This window comes from Amphiura filiformis, chromosome 4 (assembly GCF_039555335.1).
Source record: "Amphiura filiformis chromosome 4, Afil_fr2py, whole genome shotgun sequence".
In the NCBI taxonomy this organism is placed as follows: domain Eukaryota; kingdom Metazoa; phylum Echinodermata; class Ophiuroidea; order Amphilepidida; family Amphiuridae; genus Amphiura; species Amphiura filiformis.
In genome coordinates this window covers 22738666-22755315 of record NC_092631.1, presented here as the reverse complement: position 1 = coordinate 22755315, position 16650 = coordinate 22738666, and the positions used below count along the sequence as shown (strand labels likewise).

The 16650-nt window shown below is 36.3% G+C and overlaps 1 protein-coding gene across 1 annotated transcript in view; it reads left to right on the top strand.

Annotated features, from left to right (window-relative positions):
• Positions 1-16650, top strand: part of LOC140150706 (dynein intermediate chain 3, ciliary-like) — a 49915-nt gene that overhangs the window by 10425 nt on the left and 22840 nt on the right. The window contains exon 7 of the mRNA XM_072172793.1: positions 391-530. Coding sequence (XP_072028894.1) covers positions 391-530 — 140 coding nt within the window. The remainder of the gene's footprint in view (positions 1-390; positions 531-16650) is intronic.

The following is a 16650-nucleotide window of genomic DNA, read 5'->3' as shown; positions in this document are numbered from 1 at the left end:
AAATGGCGTGATACGTGAATTATGAATGTATATCTATTGCTTCTTTTAAAAAACCGAAACAGCATGCATTAGTTATATAAAATTTTGTCTGAAGGCAGCGGAAGAAACATGCCATATTTGGCATATTGTCTCCTGTTTATTTTCTTGCACAGAAATCATACCAAGACCAACCAAAAGGCATGTCACATCAGTTTCTTCTGCTGCCTTTAGTTGATTTCATTAGTTATTGATTAGGTCCAGCGTTTTTTCCAATTTGTGGTTGAACTTGCCTTGTATGATGAGAGCATACTAAGTAGCCTTTACACAAATTTATATTTCCAAAAGTTTTGTTCATTTGTCTGTTTTGATAAGGAAGGATTTCATAATTTTCTTGATATTTGTTTTGACCAGCTTTTTGGGACACAAGGAAAGGATCACAAGCTGTTGAGATGTCACCTGTAGAACATAGTCATCATGATCCTGTGTATAAAACCATCTGGTTACAATCCAAGACAGGAACAGAATGCTTCTCAGCCTCCACAGATGGACAGGTATGTATGGACTTTTGTAAAAGTGGACATTTTTGCGCTTCATTTATTTTCGCGCTTTTCTTGTTCCAAGCTGCTACCTCTAAAATAAAAACACACAAATATATTCCTTTTGTGTTTAGGCCAATGTATTAAGGAAACTCAGAATCGCAAATTTATAAACAAGGGAAACGGTTCAAATGGGCTAATCCATTTAAAATCCACACTACCCCTGTGGGAGATTTCGGAAATATCTTCCACAGGGGGAGTATGAATTTCAAATTGAATGAACAAATTAAGCAGCTCCATTTGAATTTCATACACCCTTTGTGAACGATTCAACCTGAATCTAGCACTGAGGGAGGGCAAGTTTCAAATGGGCTTCCTTAATGTGTTCGTTCCATTTGAAATTCATACTCCCCTTGTGGAAAGTATTTCCAAAATCTTCCACAGGGGTAGTGTGGATTTTAAATGGAATAATAAATGCGGAAAATTAATCACACAAAAATTTCCACTTTTACAGTATTCCTGGAAAATGTAAAAGCTTGGTGTAATTGTATGACATAATTATTGGCTTTATGCAGGTCTGGACTGGAATTTTGTCATGATTCAGTCACATTGAAAGTCATGGGATTTTTAAATTGAATACCTGAATGCAAAACCCACCCAAGTCCATGGAAAGTGATTTTAAGAAAATTAAAAAACAAATGTGTATCATACATGCGGGGTATACGCACATGCTGGATTTCACATGCTCAATAGACGCACGTAGAGGGTGGATTTGGGTTCAACTTTTATACATTACTAGCGGGTACCCGCGCTTCGCGCGGGCCCCCGCTTGATGAGTAAATGGGAGCGGTTAGTAAACGGGAGCGGTTAGTATAAACGATGGAAATGGTAATCATGGCAATTGGTATCGCTTTTAACAGCTCAATTATTACGCGGTTAGTGATGTGGTAGGCCTACCATTTGTTGCCTCTACTTTGCAAACGACTTCCTTAGCATAAAATCTTTTGCGTAATTTTTGTACCAAACGCCCTGTTGACTTATTTTTTCTTTGTCTTTCCCTTTTTTTTTTTTTTTTTTCTCTCTCTCTCTCTTTCCTGCTCCATTTCTCTTTCTTTTTCTTGCTTGTTCACTCTCTCTCTCTTCTTTCTGTTTGTCTATTTTTTCTTTGTCTTTCCCTGTCTTTCTTTTCGCTTATCTCTCCTCCCTTTCTCTTGCTTTCCCGTTGTTTCTCTTTCTTTTCTTTCTTTCTTTCTTTCTTTCTTTCTTTCTTTCTTTCTTTCTTTCTTTCTTTCTTTCTTTCTTTCTTTCTTTCTTTCTTTCTTTTTCTTTCTTTCTCTCTTTCTTTTTCTTTCTTTCTCGTTGTTTTTCTGTCTTTCTTTCTTTCTTTCTTTCTTTCTTTCTTTCTTTCTTTCTTTCTTTCTTTCTTTCTTACTTTCTTTCTTTCTTTCTTTTTCTTTCCCTCTTTCTTTCTTTCCCTCTTTCTTTCCCTCTTTCCTTCCCCTTTACTATTAATATGAGTCTCCCGGGACTATAATGTTTCTACTTTTTATGTCCTCGCCTCTGGTTATTAAAAGTCCTTCTTTATTTTCCGTCTTAGAGATGTGATTAAAATGAAACAGTAAAATCTTCGAAATTTACTCAAAAGTTCCGTCTTAGAGATGTGATTAAAATGAATCAGTAAAACCATCCGAAAGTTAGGCCTAATTCAAAAGTTAGGCCGAATCAAACTCAAATTACTTATTTTCAAAATATGTTTCTACTTTTTATGCCCTTCTGGCTATTTATTTTCAAAATACATACCTTGAACCACCTTTGTCTCAGCCATTAATTTGTTAGTTCCGTCTTAGAGATGTGATATTTTCCGCCTTAGATGAAACCGAAATTTTGTTACCATTAGCGGCGTCGGGAAGTTGCTATGACCTGTGCGTAATCCGCGTATAGCAATTCCGTCTTTCTGCGCATGTCACTGATACTACCAGCAACGTGTTGGTAATCGCTCTCCGATATTCCACCAAATTTGAGCTAATTTAATGTCGATTTTATTCTTCTAATGTACATGGACTAATTGTATATCTACTATAGAACAGTTTGAATTGCATATTGGATATAATGCCTGACAAAAAGGATGGAAATAAAGGCTTAAAGAAGAACACGCCATGGGATATTGAACAACGTGAAGATGATAGCACTGATACCATAGATACACAGAGCTCCGAGGCTCGAACAGATGGGCAAGATGGCGTAAAAGTGCGATTATGCGTGAGTTAAATAAAATCATTTAAACTTTTGAATAAAGTCATCAGCCGCCTTGATACCATGGAAGTGAGCATGCAGAAGTTAGAATCAGACCAGAAGGACATGAGAACCAAAGTGATTGATTTAGAAGCTAGTGCTGAGCAGGTAAACGCTACATTGGAAGATATGAAACAAGAAAGAAAATCCTTCGTAATGAAAACTGAACTGGATAGCATGAAACAACAGTTGGATGATTTAGCAAATAGATACCGCCGGAATAAATTAGATTTTAGGGGAATCCCGGAAAATAGTGAAAACTCTCCTGACTGTTGTGGATTTATGGAGGATTTCATTGTAAATTATATGCAAGTTGAGAACGGTGAAAACATTGAAATTGAGAGAGCACACAGGAGCCCTATGGGTAAAATGGCAGCCCAACAAGCCATACGCAGAGGCGCTCCGAGGCCAATGTTTGTAAAACTTTTGCGATATCCAGATAGAGAAGTACTCCTGAAATCTGCATCAAAATATCTCAAAGACAAAGAATATAGAGGTGAGAAAATATTCATTACAGACGACGTAACTCAGGCAGTAAGAGCAGAAAGAAAGCAACTAATTGGTCTTCGCAAGAAGCTGATAAAAGAAGGAAAGTATGCTTTTGTTCCATGGACAGTTCCAGCATGTCTACTGGTGAAGCGAGGTGGAGCCTACAAGAAACTTACCGTAGTTTATATTGAAGATTTCAACTCTGAGGACTTGGACAACTTTAAAAAGTAAAGCGCTTGGAACTCCTTTTTGCTTTGCACAAGAACTGCAGGATTTTAGTTAAACTTTCGCGAGATTGTATGGAATTACAACGTTTGTGACTGCAAGCTTGGAACTTTTTAATGTGTTGTCGCGATGAAAATACTTTCGGGACCTGTTTTTGAAATATTGGATTATTTAACAGAAGAACTTGCGCGATGTTTTCGCGATGAACCCGGACTTTCAAGTTTGTACCACTTATGGAATATTTACTGTCTCGTGTACAGCAGAACGAAAATTCTGTTTTTCTAATTATTTCGGTGGACTATCGGTAAGCAATTTGCACATTATGTGCATGTTTTGGTTGATAAAGTGGTGCGCATTTATATGTTTTGCAAGCCCGTTTCAACGCACGGGTTTGGAGGACTTGAACTTCCATCATTTTGTAAATCAGACCCTCTTGTCTTTTACGATCTTTTAACAAGATCTGAATATTACTTTCTCTTGAATATTGTGTAATGTGTATAAAGTAGTAAAAATATCTCAGTTGTGCTCGTGTATGTTCAATTTGTGTTTTAAAGGAGAACTTTTGCTAATATATTGCATGTTGTTTGGAATTTATAAATTCGCAATTGTACATGTTTATATATATCATCATGTCAAACCACTTGTTTGTTGTCAACCCTGCCCCTCGATCTCATTGTGTTTTGCTGATTGACACTCATCCGCGCATGCGCATTGTTTATTTTGAGTGGATTTCGAGGTGGGGCCCACGTGGAGAGACTTTGAACAGGTGTCGTGACAAAATACATGCATAATTAATTGTGTTGTGGTTATGCTCATCCACTTGGTGTGTAAATGATTTCGACTGACTCTTTGAAAATTGTGTCCTTGAATGTAAGGGGCATTGGTGATTTTAAGAAACGGAGAAGTATTTTTAATTGGGCCAGAACAAATAAAGCTGATTTGATTTTATTGCAAGAAACTCATAGCACTGATCGTGTTGAATCTAAGTGGAAACATGAATGGGGTGGAAAGATTTTGTTCTCGCATGGCACAAATAATAGTAGAGGTGTTGCAATTATTTTTCGTAATGGATGTGATATTGACGTTACTGATGTTTACAAAGATGATGAAGGTAGAATTCTGAAGATTAATTTTGTTAAAGATGAATTAACTTTTACTTTGGTCAATATTTATGCCCCGAATATTGAAAACATGCAGATTAATTTTTATTCAAAATTAAATGATTTGTTTGATGAAAGTAATTTCGGTAGCAATGAAAGGATTATTATTGCAGGAGATTTTAATTGTATTTTGAATGCTATGCTTGATAAAAAAGGTGGTCATGAAAGAATTAAAGAGAATGTTGTTGAAAAAATCTCTGATATTATGGATAATTTTGATGTTTTAGATATATGGAGATATTTACATCCTAATATTCAGAGATTTACATGGAGACAACCTAATCCCCTTATTCAATGTAGACTTGATTATTTTCTTATAAGCAATAATTTAATTGAGTATGTGACAAAAGCAGATATTGTTCCAGGTTTAAGAACTGACCACTCTGGTATCACTTTGAATGTACAACTTCAAAAAGACCCTGTACGGGGTCCTGGTCACTGGAAATTCAATAATTCATATCTTAACGAGGATGATTATGTGAATGACATGAACAAGAATCTTGATGTTTGGTTAAATGATGTTTCTTTATCTGATCCTCAAGTTAAATGGGAATGGATCAAATATAAGGTTAGAAATGAAACAATGAAGTATGCCAAGAAAAAGTGTGTTTTTAAGAGAGACAGAATTAAGGAGCTTAGCAGTAAACTTAATTCATTGGAGAAGTCTTTGGCTAATGATCCTTCTCAAGATAGGCCTACTTTAAATGAGATTAATTCGGTTAAATCTGTTTTGGAGGAGCTTGATACAAAAAATTATTGATGGTATAATTGTTCGCTCAAGAATTAGTTGGGCAGAAAAAGGTGAGAAAAGCAATAAGTATTTTTGGGCCTTGAAAAAGGAATTGCAGAAAAAAGCAGTGTAAAAAAATTGTTTCTGATGATGGTACAGAAATTATTAAACCTATGTCTATTTTGAATGCACAAAGTGAGTACTATAAAAATATTTATGAATCGAAGGTTGATATAACTTCTTCCAGAAATAATACCTTTTTTTTTTTTTTTTCCATACCAACTTTAACTGACATGGACATGATAAAGTGTGAAGGTAACCTCACAAAATTTGAGTGTTTTAATGTACTTAGTAAAATGTCAAAGAATAAAAGTCCGGTAATGATGGTTTATCATGTGAATGGTACTTGCAATTCTGGAATAAAATTGATACTTTTTGGTGCATGTATTAAATAAAGGTTTGAATAAAGGAGAAATGTCATCTTCTCAGAGGCAAGCTGTGATTACGTTGATTGAGAAAGAAGGTAAAGACAGATGCAAGTTAAAGAATTGGAGACCCATATCCTTACTTAATGTAGACTACAAAATCGCCTCTAAAGCCCTAGCGATGAGAGTTGAAAAGGTTATTCATAATTTGATTCATACTGACCAAAGTGGATTTGTTAAAGGTAGATACATTGGTGACTCAGTTCGTTCTATTAATGATATTATGGAGTATACTAAATTAAAAAATATTTCAGGTCTTCTTTTGTTCTTAGATTTTGAAAAAGCGTTCGATTCGTTAGAGTGGAACTTTATTTTTCAAGCTTTAAATCGAATGAATTTTGGTCCAAGTTTTGTCAAGTATGTCAAAGCCCTTTACACTACCCTAGTAAAAATGAGGATGCAAGTATCAGTTCTTGCGCAAGTTCTTGACCCTCAGAACAAAGGAAACTTTCAAATACTTGCAAATGCTTGCATCCAAATGCTAGTATTTCGGACACTTTTTCTTTAATCTGCAAGTCTCTTGAGTGAATCTTGAGTGACCACGGTCATGAGGAGTGTAACCAACTTGCATTTTACTTGACTTTTTATGCAATTTTATGCAAATATATGCAAGGTTTCATAATTGACACCTGTCAATTATTGTTCTTGCCCTGTTATATGCTAATTTGTAATTTGGTCATCTACCCCTGTTCAGAGCTCTGTTTTGCCTAAGCTGCATGATGTCTGTTGAGTTGTCTATACCTATGGCTATACATAAATGGATCAGAGGACTTCATTTATGTGACCTCAAGTAACTGAATTATGTACACAAAGAAGATTGAGAGTCATGGATTTTTTTAGAGACTAGAACTTAGAAATCTATAACCATTGCATAATTATGGTAGGGAAAATCAAAACTCAACCTGACAAACGCCCTAATCGCAAGACCCGCTGACGCTGACCTGAAACAAGATTTTACAATGGAAATAATCTCAGTTTCAATCAATCTTCTTACAGTGCTACTGTGATTTTGTGTGCAGTGACCCGGCCCACTGCAATGACACCAGTGCATAAAAAGTTCTGAATTTTGATATTCCAAACAGAGATCGGAAGTTTAAATAATCAAAATCTGTGATGAAATTTACTATTTTACTACATTATTAAAGTTCTTCTGTCCCTCTCAACATCTCTGGAATATCGAAAAATCGACTGTGCATAGCCCTGCTTCGGACCCTGCTTCCACTGATTTGTAGTGCTGCCTGCATACTAACTTAAAATGGCATAGTGGGTTTTTTTTTCAACAGCGCCATGAGTGTGATCTGCACCAGCCTTACTGTCATTATACTCCCTTTATCCCCGGCCTTTATCGCCAGACAAGCGGTGTGGACTCTGATTAGCAAGATTTTGTCTTTCACAAACATTGAGGCTCAGTGTCAGTCAATTAACACTGCCATTAAGCGCCCATGGGCAGCTGATGAGCAGGCACTCAAGTTTCATGCATGGTACTTGATCTTTGCTGGGGTGAGCTCATGTTTGCATGCGATAGGCCCAAGTTCACTGTTCAAAATTGAAAATTATAGGCCTATAACTTGAGCCAGGCTGAAAAGCCTATAACAAGCATGTGGCATACATGTATACCCTGAACATAAGCCATTCTGTATTGAATATTTTGTGAAAAACTTTTATAAAATTCATAAAATCTTATAGTTCTAAAATATGATCTATTTCTATCTAGGATTAGTATGTCTTGTATAAAGCATTGTTATCTAAATGTTAGTATTCTTATCTCTTTCAGTTTAAATCACTAAATAACACTTTTCAGATTGTTTGTTCTTGTCTTCTTTATCGATGGAGTCATTCATAAGAACTAAATACTCCCGTTTGGAAAGGAATCCAAGAATTATGCAATCCCCTGTACATTATACTATATTTAGTAACCGAAATGGTAACCTGAGCTTTATTCCTTTTATTTGAAACCAATCCTCTCACATCCAATGCTGTATGATTTTACACCTCTCCTACTGCAATAAATATGCTTTACATTTTCTAATTTTTCTTTGCTTACTAAATTTTATTATCCAAACTGTTACACAACACATCGACACATCACATCAAAGCTTCCATTGGACGCCCGGAATTTTTATTATTTTTAGTTTAGTTTTTCTCCTGTAAAATAACTTTCAATGACTTCTATTTGCCATTTCTGATATTAATCGTATCCGAAGGGTTTTTTTATTCTGAAGTGCAATTTGAGTGGAAGTTTTTTGTTCAATGTCTTTTGATCCGAAATGTTTTTGATCCAAAGTTAATTGTTCTGAAAGGTTTTAACTCCAAAAGGTTTTTAATCCCAAGAATTTTTTCCGAAAGGTTATTTTTATGAAAGGTTTTACTGCGAAGGTTTTTGTTCTGAAAGTTCAGTGTGTCTGCTAATTTATGTGTTATCGTCAGTAGATAGCAATACATAAATGAATAAATGCGGTATTCAGTGCAAGTAGACCATTCAACTATCAGGTATTGCGTAGTCAATGATTGTCAAGTGTCCTCGCTAGAACTTACGCCTTATGCAAGTTTCTTTCCTGTTACCGCAGCGTGCTTGTGTGTGCTCCAGAAGTACTTGCAAGTAAGTGGGTTGTCATTTTTTTCTGAAGGGGGTGGGGGGGTGGGTGTCATGAAAATACTGTCCAGGTTCGCAGTTTTTTTGACCAAAAAATAAGGGGGTTATAGATTTTTACACCAAAAATAGTGGGGGTCAAAACATTATTGACGGTCTTGTGAGTATTACCAGCAAAATTTTTCCAATAAGCTACTACGGTAATAAATATAGAGCACACTCAAAAATTCTGTGTGATGCACGCACATTCTTTTCGGGTAAACTTATAGGGGAACAAAATATATATAATGTATTTCTTGACATTTTTGGATAATATTTGTGGTGTGTGTTGGGGATGTCATAATTTTGTTTCAAACTATGATAGGGGGATCATGCGAGATAAGGGGTCATAAAAAATGTCTCTGGTCACCGACATAATACATGACCCCCTCTGCCAAAAAAATGACAGCCCCTAAGATGTGCTTGATTTTGTGCTATCTTCAGTAGAAAGCAGTGGCGTAATGATCAATATTTGGTATTGTCATTGCAAAACAACCCATGCAGATGTCTCTGTTAGCTTCTGTTGGCCATCTCTCCTATCTAAACGATCATTCATGGGTTGCAGGTCAATATTCTGAAAGATTTTTGTTCAAAGATGTTTGCTCCAAAAGCTTTTTGTTCCAGAAGTTATTTGTTCGAAGGATTTGATTCTGAAGTGCAATTTGATCCGAAAGGTTTTTAATCCAAAGTTAATTAATTGTTCCAAAAGATTTTAATTCCAAAGGTTTTTAATCGAAAAAATTTTTATTCCCAATGGTATTTTCCCAAAAGTTTTTTTTTTTTTTTTTTTGTATTTTGTTCCAAAAGTCTGTTTCTCTGATTTGGAGTAATAACCTTTCGGAACAAAACCCCTGATCCAAGTCAAATAATTTGATATATTTTCAAATGAGAATTGAGCATTTTTAATTTTTGCCCCCTTTATGGCCATATTTGATCAGCCGGATTCCTTGTCATAGGATGCCAGAGAAACAAAATCACCAAAAAATCGCATATGTACCATTTATCAAGGTTACTGTGTTGGTCTCTTGTTCATCATCTGGATTAATGTCTAATGTGGTCTACTGAAATAGCGCCGAGGCAATAATAGAAAACATAACTAGATATACTGCAGCCTTCAAGTCCAGCCGTGACCTTGAAGTGACCTCTGATGACCTTGAAAAGATTTGGAACACAATTGCATTTGGTGAAAGATGTAGGCATTAAGCTTAATAGCCAGACGATGGTGGCCGACAGTCATTTAATGCAGCAACAGCCAATAGCGTAAACAAAACAGACAATATGACGGCAACACTGCCTGATTTTTGATCAAAATTTTATTTTTGGTCAAAAAATGTAATTTTGGTTTTAAAATGTTATTTTTGGTCAAAAAAGTGATTTTTGGTCAAAAATGTGAATTTTGGTCAAAAATGTGAATTTTGGTCAAAAATGTGAATTTTGGTCAAAAATGTGAATTTTTGTCAAAAATGTGATATTCTCAATAACATTTGGTGTGACATTTTGATCAAATAACGCGTGAACGAGACATCAGAGGTAGTGCAAAGTAGTCTTTCTCTTTGTCCGCTTGGGTAGGCAAATGAAATTTTTGAGTGTGCTATATATTTATTACCGTAGTAGATTATTGGAAAAATTTTGCTGCTAATACTCACAAGACCCTCAATAATTTTATGACCCCTTATTTTTGGCGCAGAAAATATCTATAACCCACCCCCCTTATTCTTTGTTTAACAAAATACTGTGACCCCTCCAGTATTTTCATGACAACCATCCCCCTTCAAAAAAAATGACAACACACTTACTTGCAAGTACTTTGCAAGCACACGCAAACACTCGGCAACTTGACATTGTAGATAGTGCAAACTATTATTTTTCTGAATCTCTGTAGATAGTGCAAACTATTATTTTTCTGAATCTCTGGCAGATGAACAATTTGCTGCCATTTTCAAGAAAATCGGAGCATCTTTATTTTTTTCCCCTGTACAAATAGAAGACCTTTTAAGCCACTTAACGTTAGAACTACGGGTTGGATTGAAAAGCATCCTCAGGGGTCCGGGATTACCTGCATCCACCCTATAGCTTGAGGATGTAAGTTTAGCTCTGATTTGGCTATCTTCTGCAGAGGCAACTGATAGCCAAACAGGAGTTTACGCTGCAATGCTATCTTCAGTAGATAGCAATACCAGAGTGTACAATGCTCTCTATAAAGTGTGTATAGCAGCAGTAGACAGTAATACCTGAGTGTATGTTAGAATTAAGTAGGCCTATTATCAGTAGATAGTAATTATAACAGAGTGTCTGCTAATATGTGTGCTATCGTCAGTAGATAGCAATACAGATATGAATAATGAAATTCAGTATTCAGTGCTGGTAGACAATTCAACTATCATGTATTGCGTAGTCAATGATTGTCAAGTATCCCTTGCTAAATACTTGCGTCTTATGCTAGTTTCTTTACTGTTACGGCAGCGTGCTTGCGTGTGCTTGCAAAGTACTTGCAAGTAAGTGTGTTGTCATTTTTTTTTAAAGGAGGGTGGGTGTCATGAAATACTGGAGGGGTCACAGTATTTTTTAAGTAAAGAATAGGGGGGGGGGTGTTATAGATTTTCTACACCAAAAAGAGTGGGGGGTCATAAAATTATTTAGTTCACATGTTATGTGATCAAAATATCACAGGTCACCATTGAGTCCATGGTTAATAACCTTTGTTTTCTCGTATCTCGGCAACTTGACATTGATTGTAGATAGAGCAAACTATTATTTATTTGAATCTCCTCTGGCAGATGAATAATTTCCTGCCATTTTCAAGAAAATCAGAGCATCTTTATTTTTTACCCCTGTACAAATAGAATAGTTACCTCTGACCTTTTAAGCCACTTAACGTGAGAACCATAGATCAGATTGAAAAAGCAAATATATTTTTGAAATCCATAAGCCAAAACGAATAATTTGGTATATTTTGAAGCGAAATCTGAGCACTTTTAATTTTAGCCCCCCCAGCAATTTTGGGGTCATTTATCTCAAAATGCTCAATGATGCCAAAGTGGTATCAGCCGGATTCCCTGTCAGGGGATGCCAAAGAAACAAAATCAGCAAAGAAAATGGCATATGTACCATTTTCAAGGTCACTGTATTGGTCTATTGTTTATCATTTGGACTAACATGTCTAATGTGGTCTACTGAAATAGCGTGAGAGCAATAATAGAAAGCATAACTATGTGTTGACTTGAGTGTGGTATTATGTCATAGGTCTACAATAACCATGTACTATCTTCAGTGGATAGTAGTGCCAGAAACCATCCTCAGGGGTCCGGGATTACCTGCATCCACCCTATAGCTCAAGGATGTAAGTTAAGCTACGATTTGGCTATCTTCTGTAGAGGCAATGGATAGCCAAACCAGAGTTTACGCTGCAATGCTATCTTCAGTAGATAGCAATACCAGAGTGTACAATGTTCTCTATTAAGTGTGTATAGCAGCAGTAGACAGTAATACCTGAGTGTATGTTAGAATTACGTAGGCCTATTATCAGTAGATAGTAATTATAACAGGGTGTCTGCTTATGTGTTTGCTATCGTCAGTAGATAGCAATACAGATATTTAAATTCAGTATTCAGTGCTGGTAGACAATTAAACTATCATGTATTGCGTAGTCAATGATTGTCAAGTATCCCTTGCTAAATACTTGCGTCTTATGCAAGTTTCTTTACTGTTACCGGCGGCGTGCTATGCGTGTGCTTGCAAAAGTACTTGCAAGTCAGTTTGTTGTCATTTTTTTTAAGGGGGATGGGTGTCATGAAAATACTGGAGGGGTCACAGTATTTTGTTAAACAAAGAATAAGGGGGGGTTATAGATTTTCTACACAAAAATAGGGGGTCATAAAATTATTGAGGGTCTTGTGAATATTACCAGCAAAATTTTTCCAATAAGCTACTACGGTAATAAATATATAGCACACTCAACAATTTCATTTGCCTACCCAAGCGGACAAAGAAAAAGACTACTTTGAACTACCTCTGATGTCTCGTTCACATGTTATTTGATCAAAATGTCACAGGTCACCATTGAGTCAATGGTTAATAACCTTTGTTTTCTCCTATCTCTGCAACTTGACATTGTAGATAGTGCAAACTATTTTTTTTCTTTTTCTCCTCTGGCAGATGAACAATTTGCTGCCATTTTCAAGAAAATCAGAGCATCTTTTATTTTTTACTCCTGTACAAATAGAAGAGTTACCTCTGACCTTTTAAGCCACTTAACGTTAGAACCACAGGTCGGATTGAAAAGCATCCTCAGGGGTCCGGGATTACCTGCATCCACCCTATAGCTCGAGGATGTAAGTTTAGCTACGATTTGGCTATCTTCTGCAGAGGCAACTGATAGCCAAACAGGAGTTTACGCTGCAATGCTATCTTCAGTAGATAGCAATACCAGAGTGTACAATGCAATCTATAAAGTGTGTATAGCAGCAGTAGACAGTAATACCTGAGTGTATGTTAGAATTTCGTAGGCCTATTATCAGTAGATAGTAATTATAACAGAGTGTCTGCTAATATGTGTGCTATCGTCAGGAGATAGCAATACAGATATGAATAATGAAATTCAGTATTCAGTGCTGGTAGACAATTCAACTAGCATGTATTATGTGAGCCAATGATTGTCAAGTATCCCTTGCTAAATACTTGCGCCTTATGCAAGTTTCTTTACTGTTACCGCAGCGTGCTTATGTGTGCTTGCAAAAGTACTTGCAAGTAAGTGTGTTTTCATTTTTTTTGAAGGAGGGTGGGTGTCATGAAAATACTGGAGGGGTCACAGTATTTTTTTAAACAAAGAATAAGGGGGGGTGTTATAGATTTTCTACACCAAAAACAGTGGGGGGTCATAAAATTATTTAGTTCACATGTTATTTGATCAAAATGTCACAGGTCACCATTGAGTCCATGGTTAATAACCTTTTGTTTTCTCGTATCTCGGCAACTTGACATTGATAGTCGATAGAGCAAACTATTATTTATTTGAATTTCCTCTGGCAGATGAATAATTTCCTGCCATTTTCAAGAAAATCGGAGCATCTTTATTTTTTTACCCCTGTACAAATAGAATAGTTACCTCTGACCTTTTAAGCCACTTAACGTGAGAACCATAGATCGGATTGAAAAAGCAAATATATTTTTGAAATCCATAAGCCAAAACAAATAATTAGGTATATTTTGAAGTAAAATTTGAGCACTTTTAATTTTCTATTGTTTATCATTTGGACTAACATGTCTAATGTGGTCTACTGAAATAGCGTAGAGGCAATAATAGAAAGCATAACTATGTGTTGACTTGAGTGTGGTATGATGTCATAGGTCTACATGTACTATCTTCAGTGGATAGTAGTGCCAGAAACCATCCTCAGGGGTCCGGGATTACCTGCATCCACCTTATAGCTCAAGGATGTAAGTTAAGCTACGATTTGGCTATCTTCTGTAGAGGCAACGGATAGCCAAACCAGAGTTTACGCTGCAATGCTATCTTCAGTAGATAGCAATACCAGAGTGTACAATGCTCTCTATTAAGTGTGTATAGCAGCAGCAGACAGTAATACCTGAGTGTATGTTAGAATTACATAGGCCTATTATCAGTAGATAGTAATTATAACAGAGTGTCTGCTAATATGTGTGCTATCGTCAGTAGATAGCAATACAGATATGAATAATGAAATTCAGTATTCAGTGCTGGTAGACAATTCAACAATCATGTATTGCGTAGCCAATGATTGTCAAGTATCCCTTGCTAAATACTTGCGTCTTATGCTAGTTTCTTTACTGTTACCGGCAGCGTGCTTGCGTGTGCTTGCAAAGTACTTGCAAGTAAGTGTGTTGTCATTTTTTTTTTTAAAGGAGGGTGGGTGTCATGAAATACTGGAGGGGTCACAGTATTTTTAAGTAAAGAATAAGGGGGGTGTTATAGATTTTCTACACCAAAAAGAGTGGGGGGTCATAAAATTATTTAGTTCACATGTTATTTGATCAAAATATCACAGGTCACCATTGAGTCCATGGTTAATAACCTTTGTTTTCTCGTATCTCGCAACTTGACATTGATTGTAGATAGAGCAAACTAATATTTATTTGAATCTCCTCTGGCAGATGAATAATTTCCTGCCATTTTCAAGAAAATCAGAGCATCTTTATTTTTTTACCCCTGTACAAATAGAATAGTTACCTCTGACCTTTTAAGCCACTTAACGTGAGAACCATAGATCAGATTGAAAAAGCAAATATATTTTTGAAATCCATAAGCCAAAACGAATAATTTGGTATATTTTGAAGCTTAAATTTGAGCACTTTTAATTTTAGCCCCCCAGCAATTTTGGGGTCATTTATCTCAAAATGCTCAATGATGCCAAAGTGGTATCAGCGGATTCCTTGTCAGGGGATGCCAAAGAAACAAAATCAGCAAAGAAAATGGCATATGTACCATTTTCAAGGTTACTGTATTGGTCTATTGTTTATCATTTGGACTAACATGTCTAATGTGGTCTACTGAAATAGCGAGAGCAATAATAGAAAGCATAACTATGTGTTGACTTGAGTGTGGTATTATGTCATAGGTCTACAATAACCATGTACTATCTTCAGTGGATAGTAGTGCCAGAAACCATCCTCAGGGGTCCGGGATTACCTGCATCCACCCTATAGCTCAAGGATGTAAGTTAAGCTACGATTTGGCTATCTTCTGTAGAGGCAACGGATAGCCAAACCAGAGTTTACGCTGCAATGCTATCTTCAGTAGATAGCAATACCAGAGTGTACAATGCTCTCTATTAAGTGTGTATAGCAGCAGCAGACAGTAATACCTGAGTGTATGTTAGAATTACATAGGCCTATTATCAGTAGATAGTAATTATAACAGAGTGTCTGCTAATGTGTGTGCTATCGTCAGTAGATAGCAATACAGATATGAATATTTGAATTCAGTATTCAGTGCTGGTAGACAATTCAACTATCATGTATTATGTAGTCAATGATTGTCAAGTATCCCTTGCTAAATACTTGCGTATTATGCAAGTTTCTTTACTGTTACCGGCAGCGTGCTTGCGTGTGCTTGCAAAGTACTTGCAAGTAAGTGGGTTGTCATTTTTTTAAAGGGGGATGGGTGTCATGAAAATACTGGCGGGGTCGCAGTATTTTGTTAAACAAAGAATAAGGGGGGTTACAGATTTTCTACACCAAAAATAGGGGGTCATAAAATTATTGAGGGTCTTGTGAATATTACCAGCAAAATTTTTCCAATAAGCTTCTACGGTAGTAAATATATAGCACACTCAAATATTTCATTTGCCTACCCAAGCGGACAAAGAAAAAGACTACTTTGCACTACCTCTGATGTCTCGTTCATGTGTTATTTGATCAAAATGTCACAGGTCACCACTGAGTCAATGGTTAATAACCTTTGTTTTCTCCTATCTCGGCAACTTGACATTGTAGATAGTACAAACTATTATTTTTCTGAATCTCCTCTGGCAGATGAACAATTTGCTGCCATTTTCAAGAAAATCGGAGCATCTTTATTTTTTACCCTGTACAAATAGAAGAGTTACCTCTGACCTTTTAAGCCACTTAACGTTAGAACCACAGGTCGGATTGAAAAGCATCCTCAGGGGTCCGGGATTACCTGCATCCACCCTATAGCTCGAGGATGTAAGTTTAGCTACGATTTGGCTATCTTCTGCAGAGGCAACTGATAGCCAAACAGGAGTTTACGCTGCAATGCTATCTTCAGTAGATAGCAATACCAGAGTGTACAATGCACTCTATAAAGTGTGTATAGCAGCAGTAGACAGTAATACCTGAGTGTATGTTAGAATTACGTAGGCCTATTATCAGTAGATAGTAATTATAACAGAGTGTCTGCTAATATGTGTGCTATCGTCAGGAGATAGCAATACAGATATGAATAATGAAATTCAGTATTCAGTGCTGGTAGACAATTCAACTAGCATGTATTGCGTAGCCAATGATTGTCAAGTATCCCTTGCTAAATACTTGCGTCTTATGCAAGTTTCTTTACAGTTACCGGCAGCGTGCTTGCATGTGATTGCAAAGTACTTGCAAGTAAGTGTGTTTTCATTTTTTTTGAAGG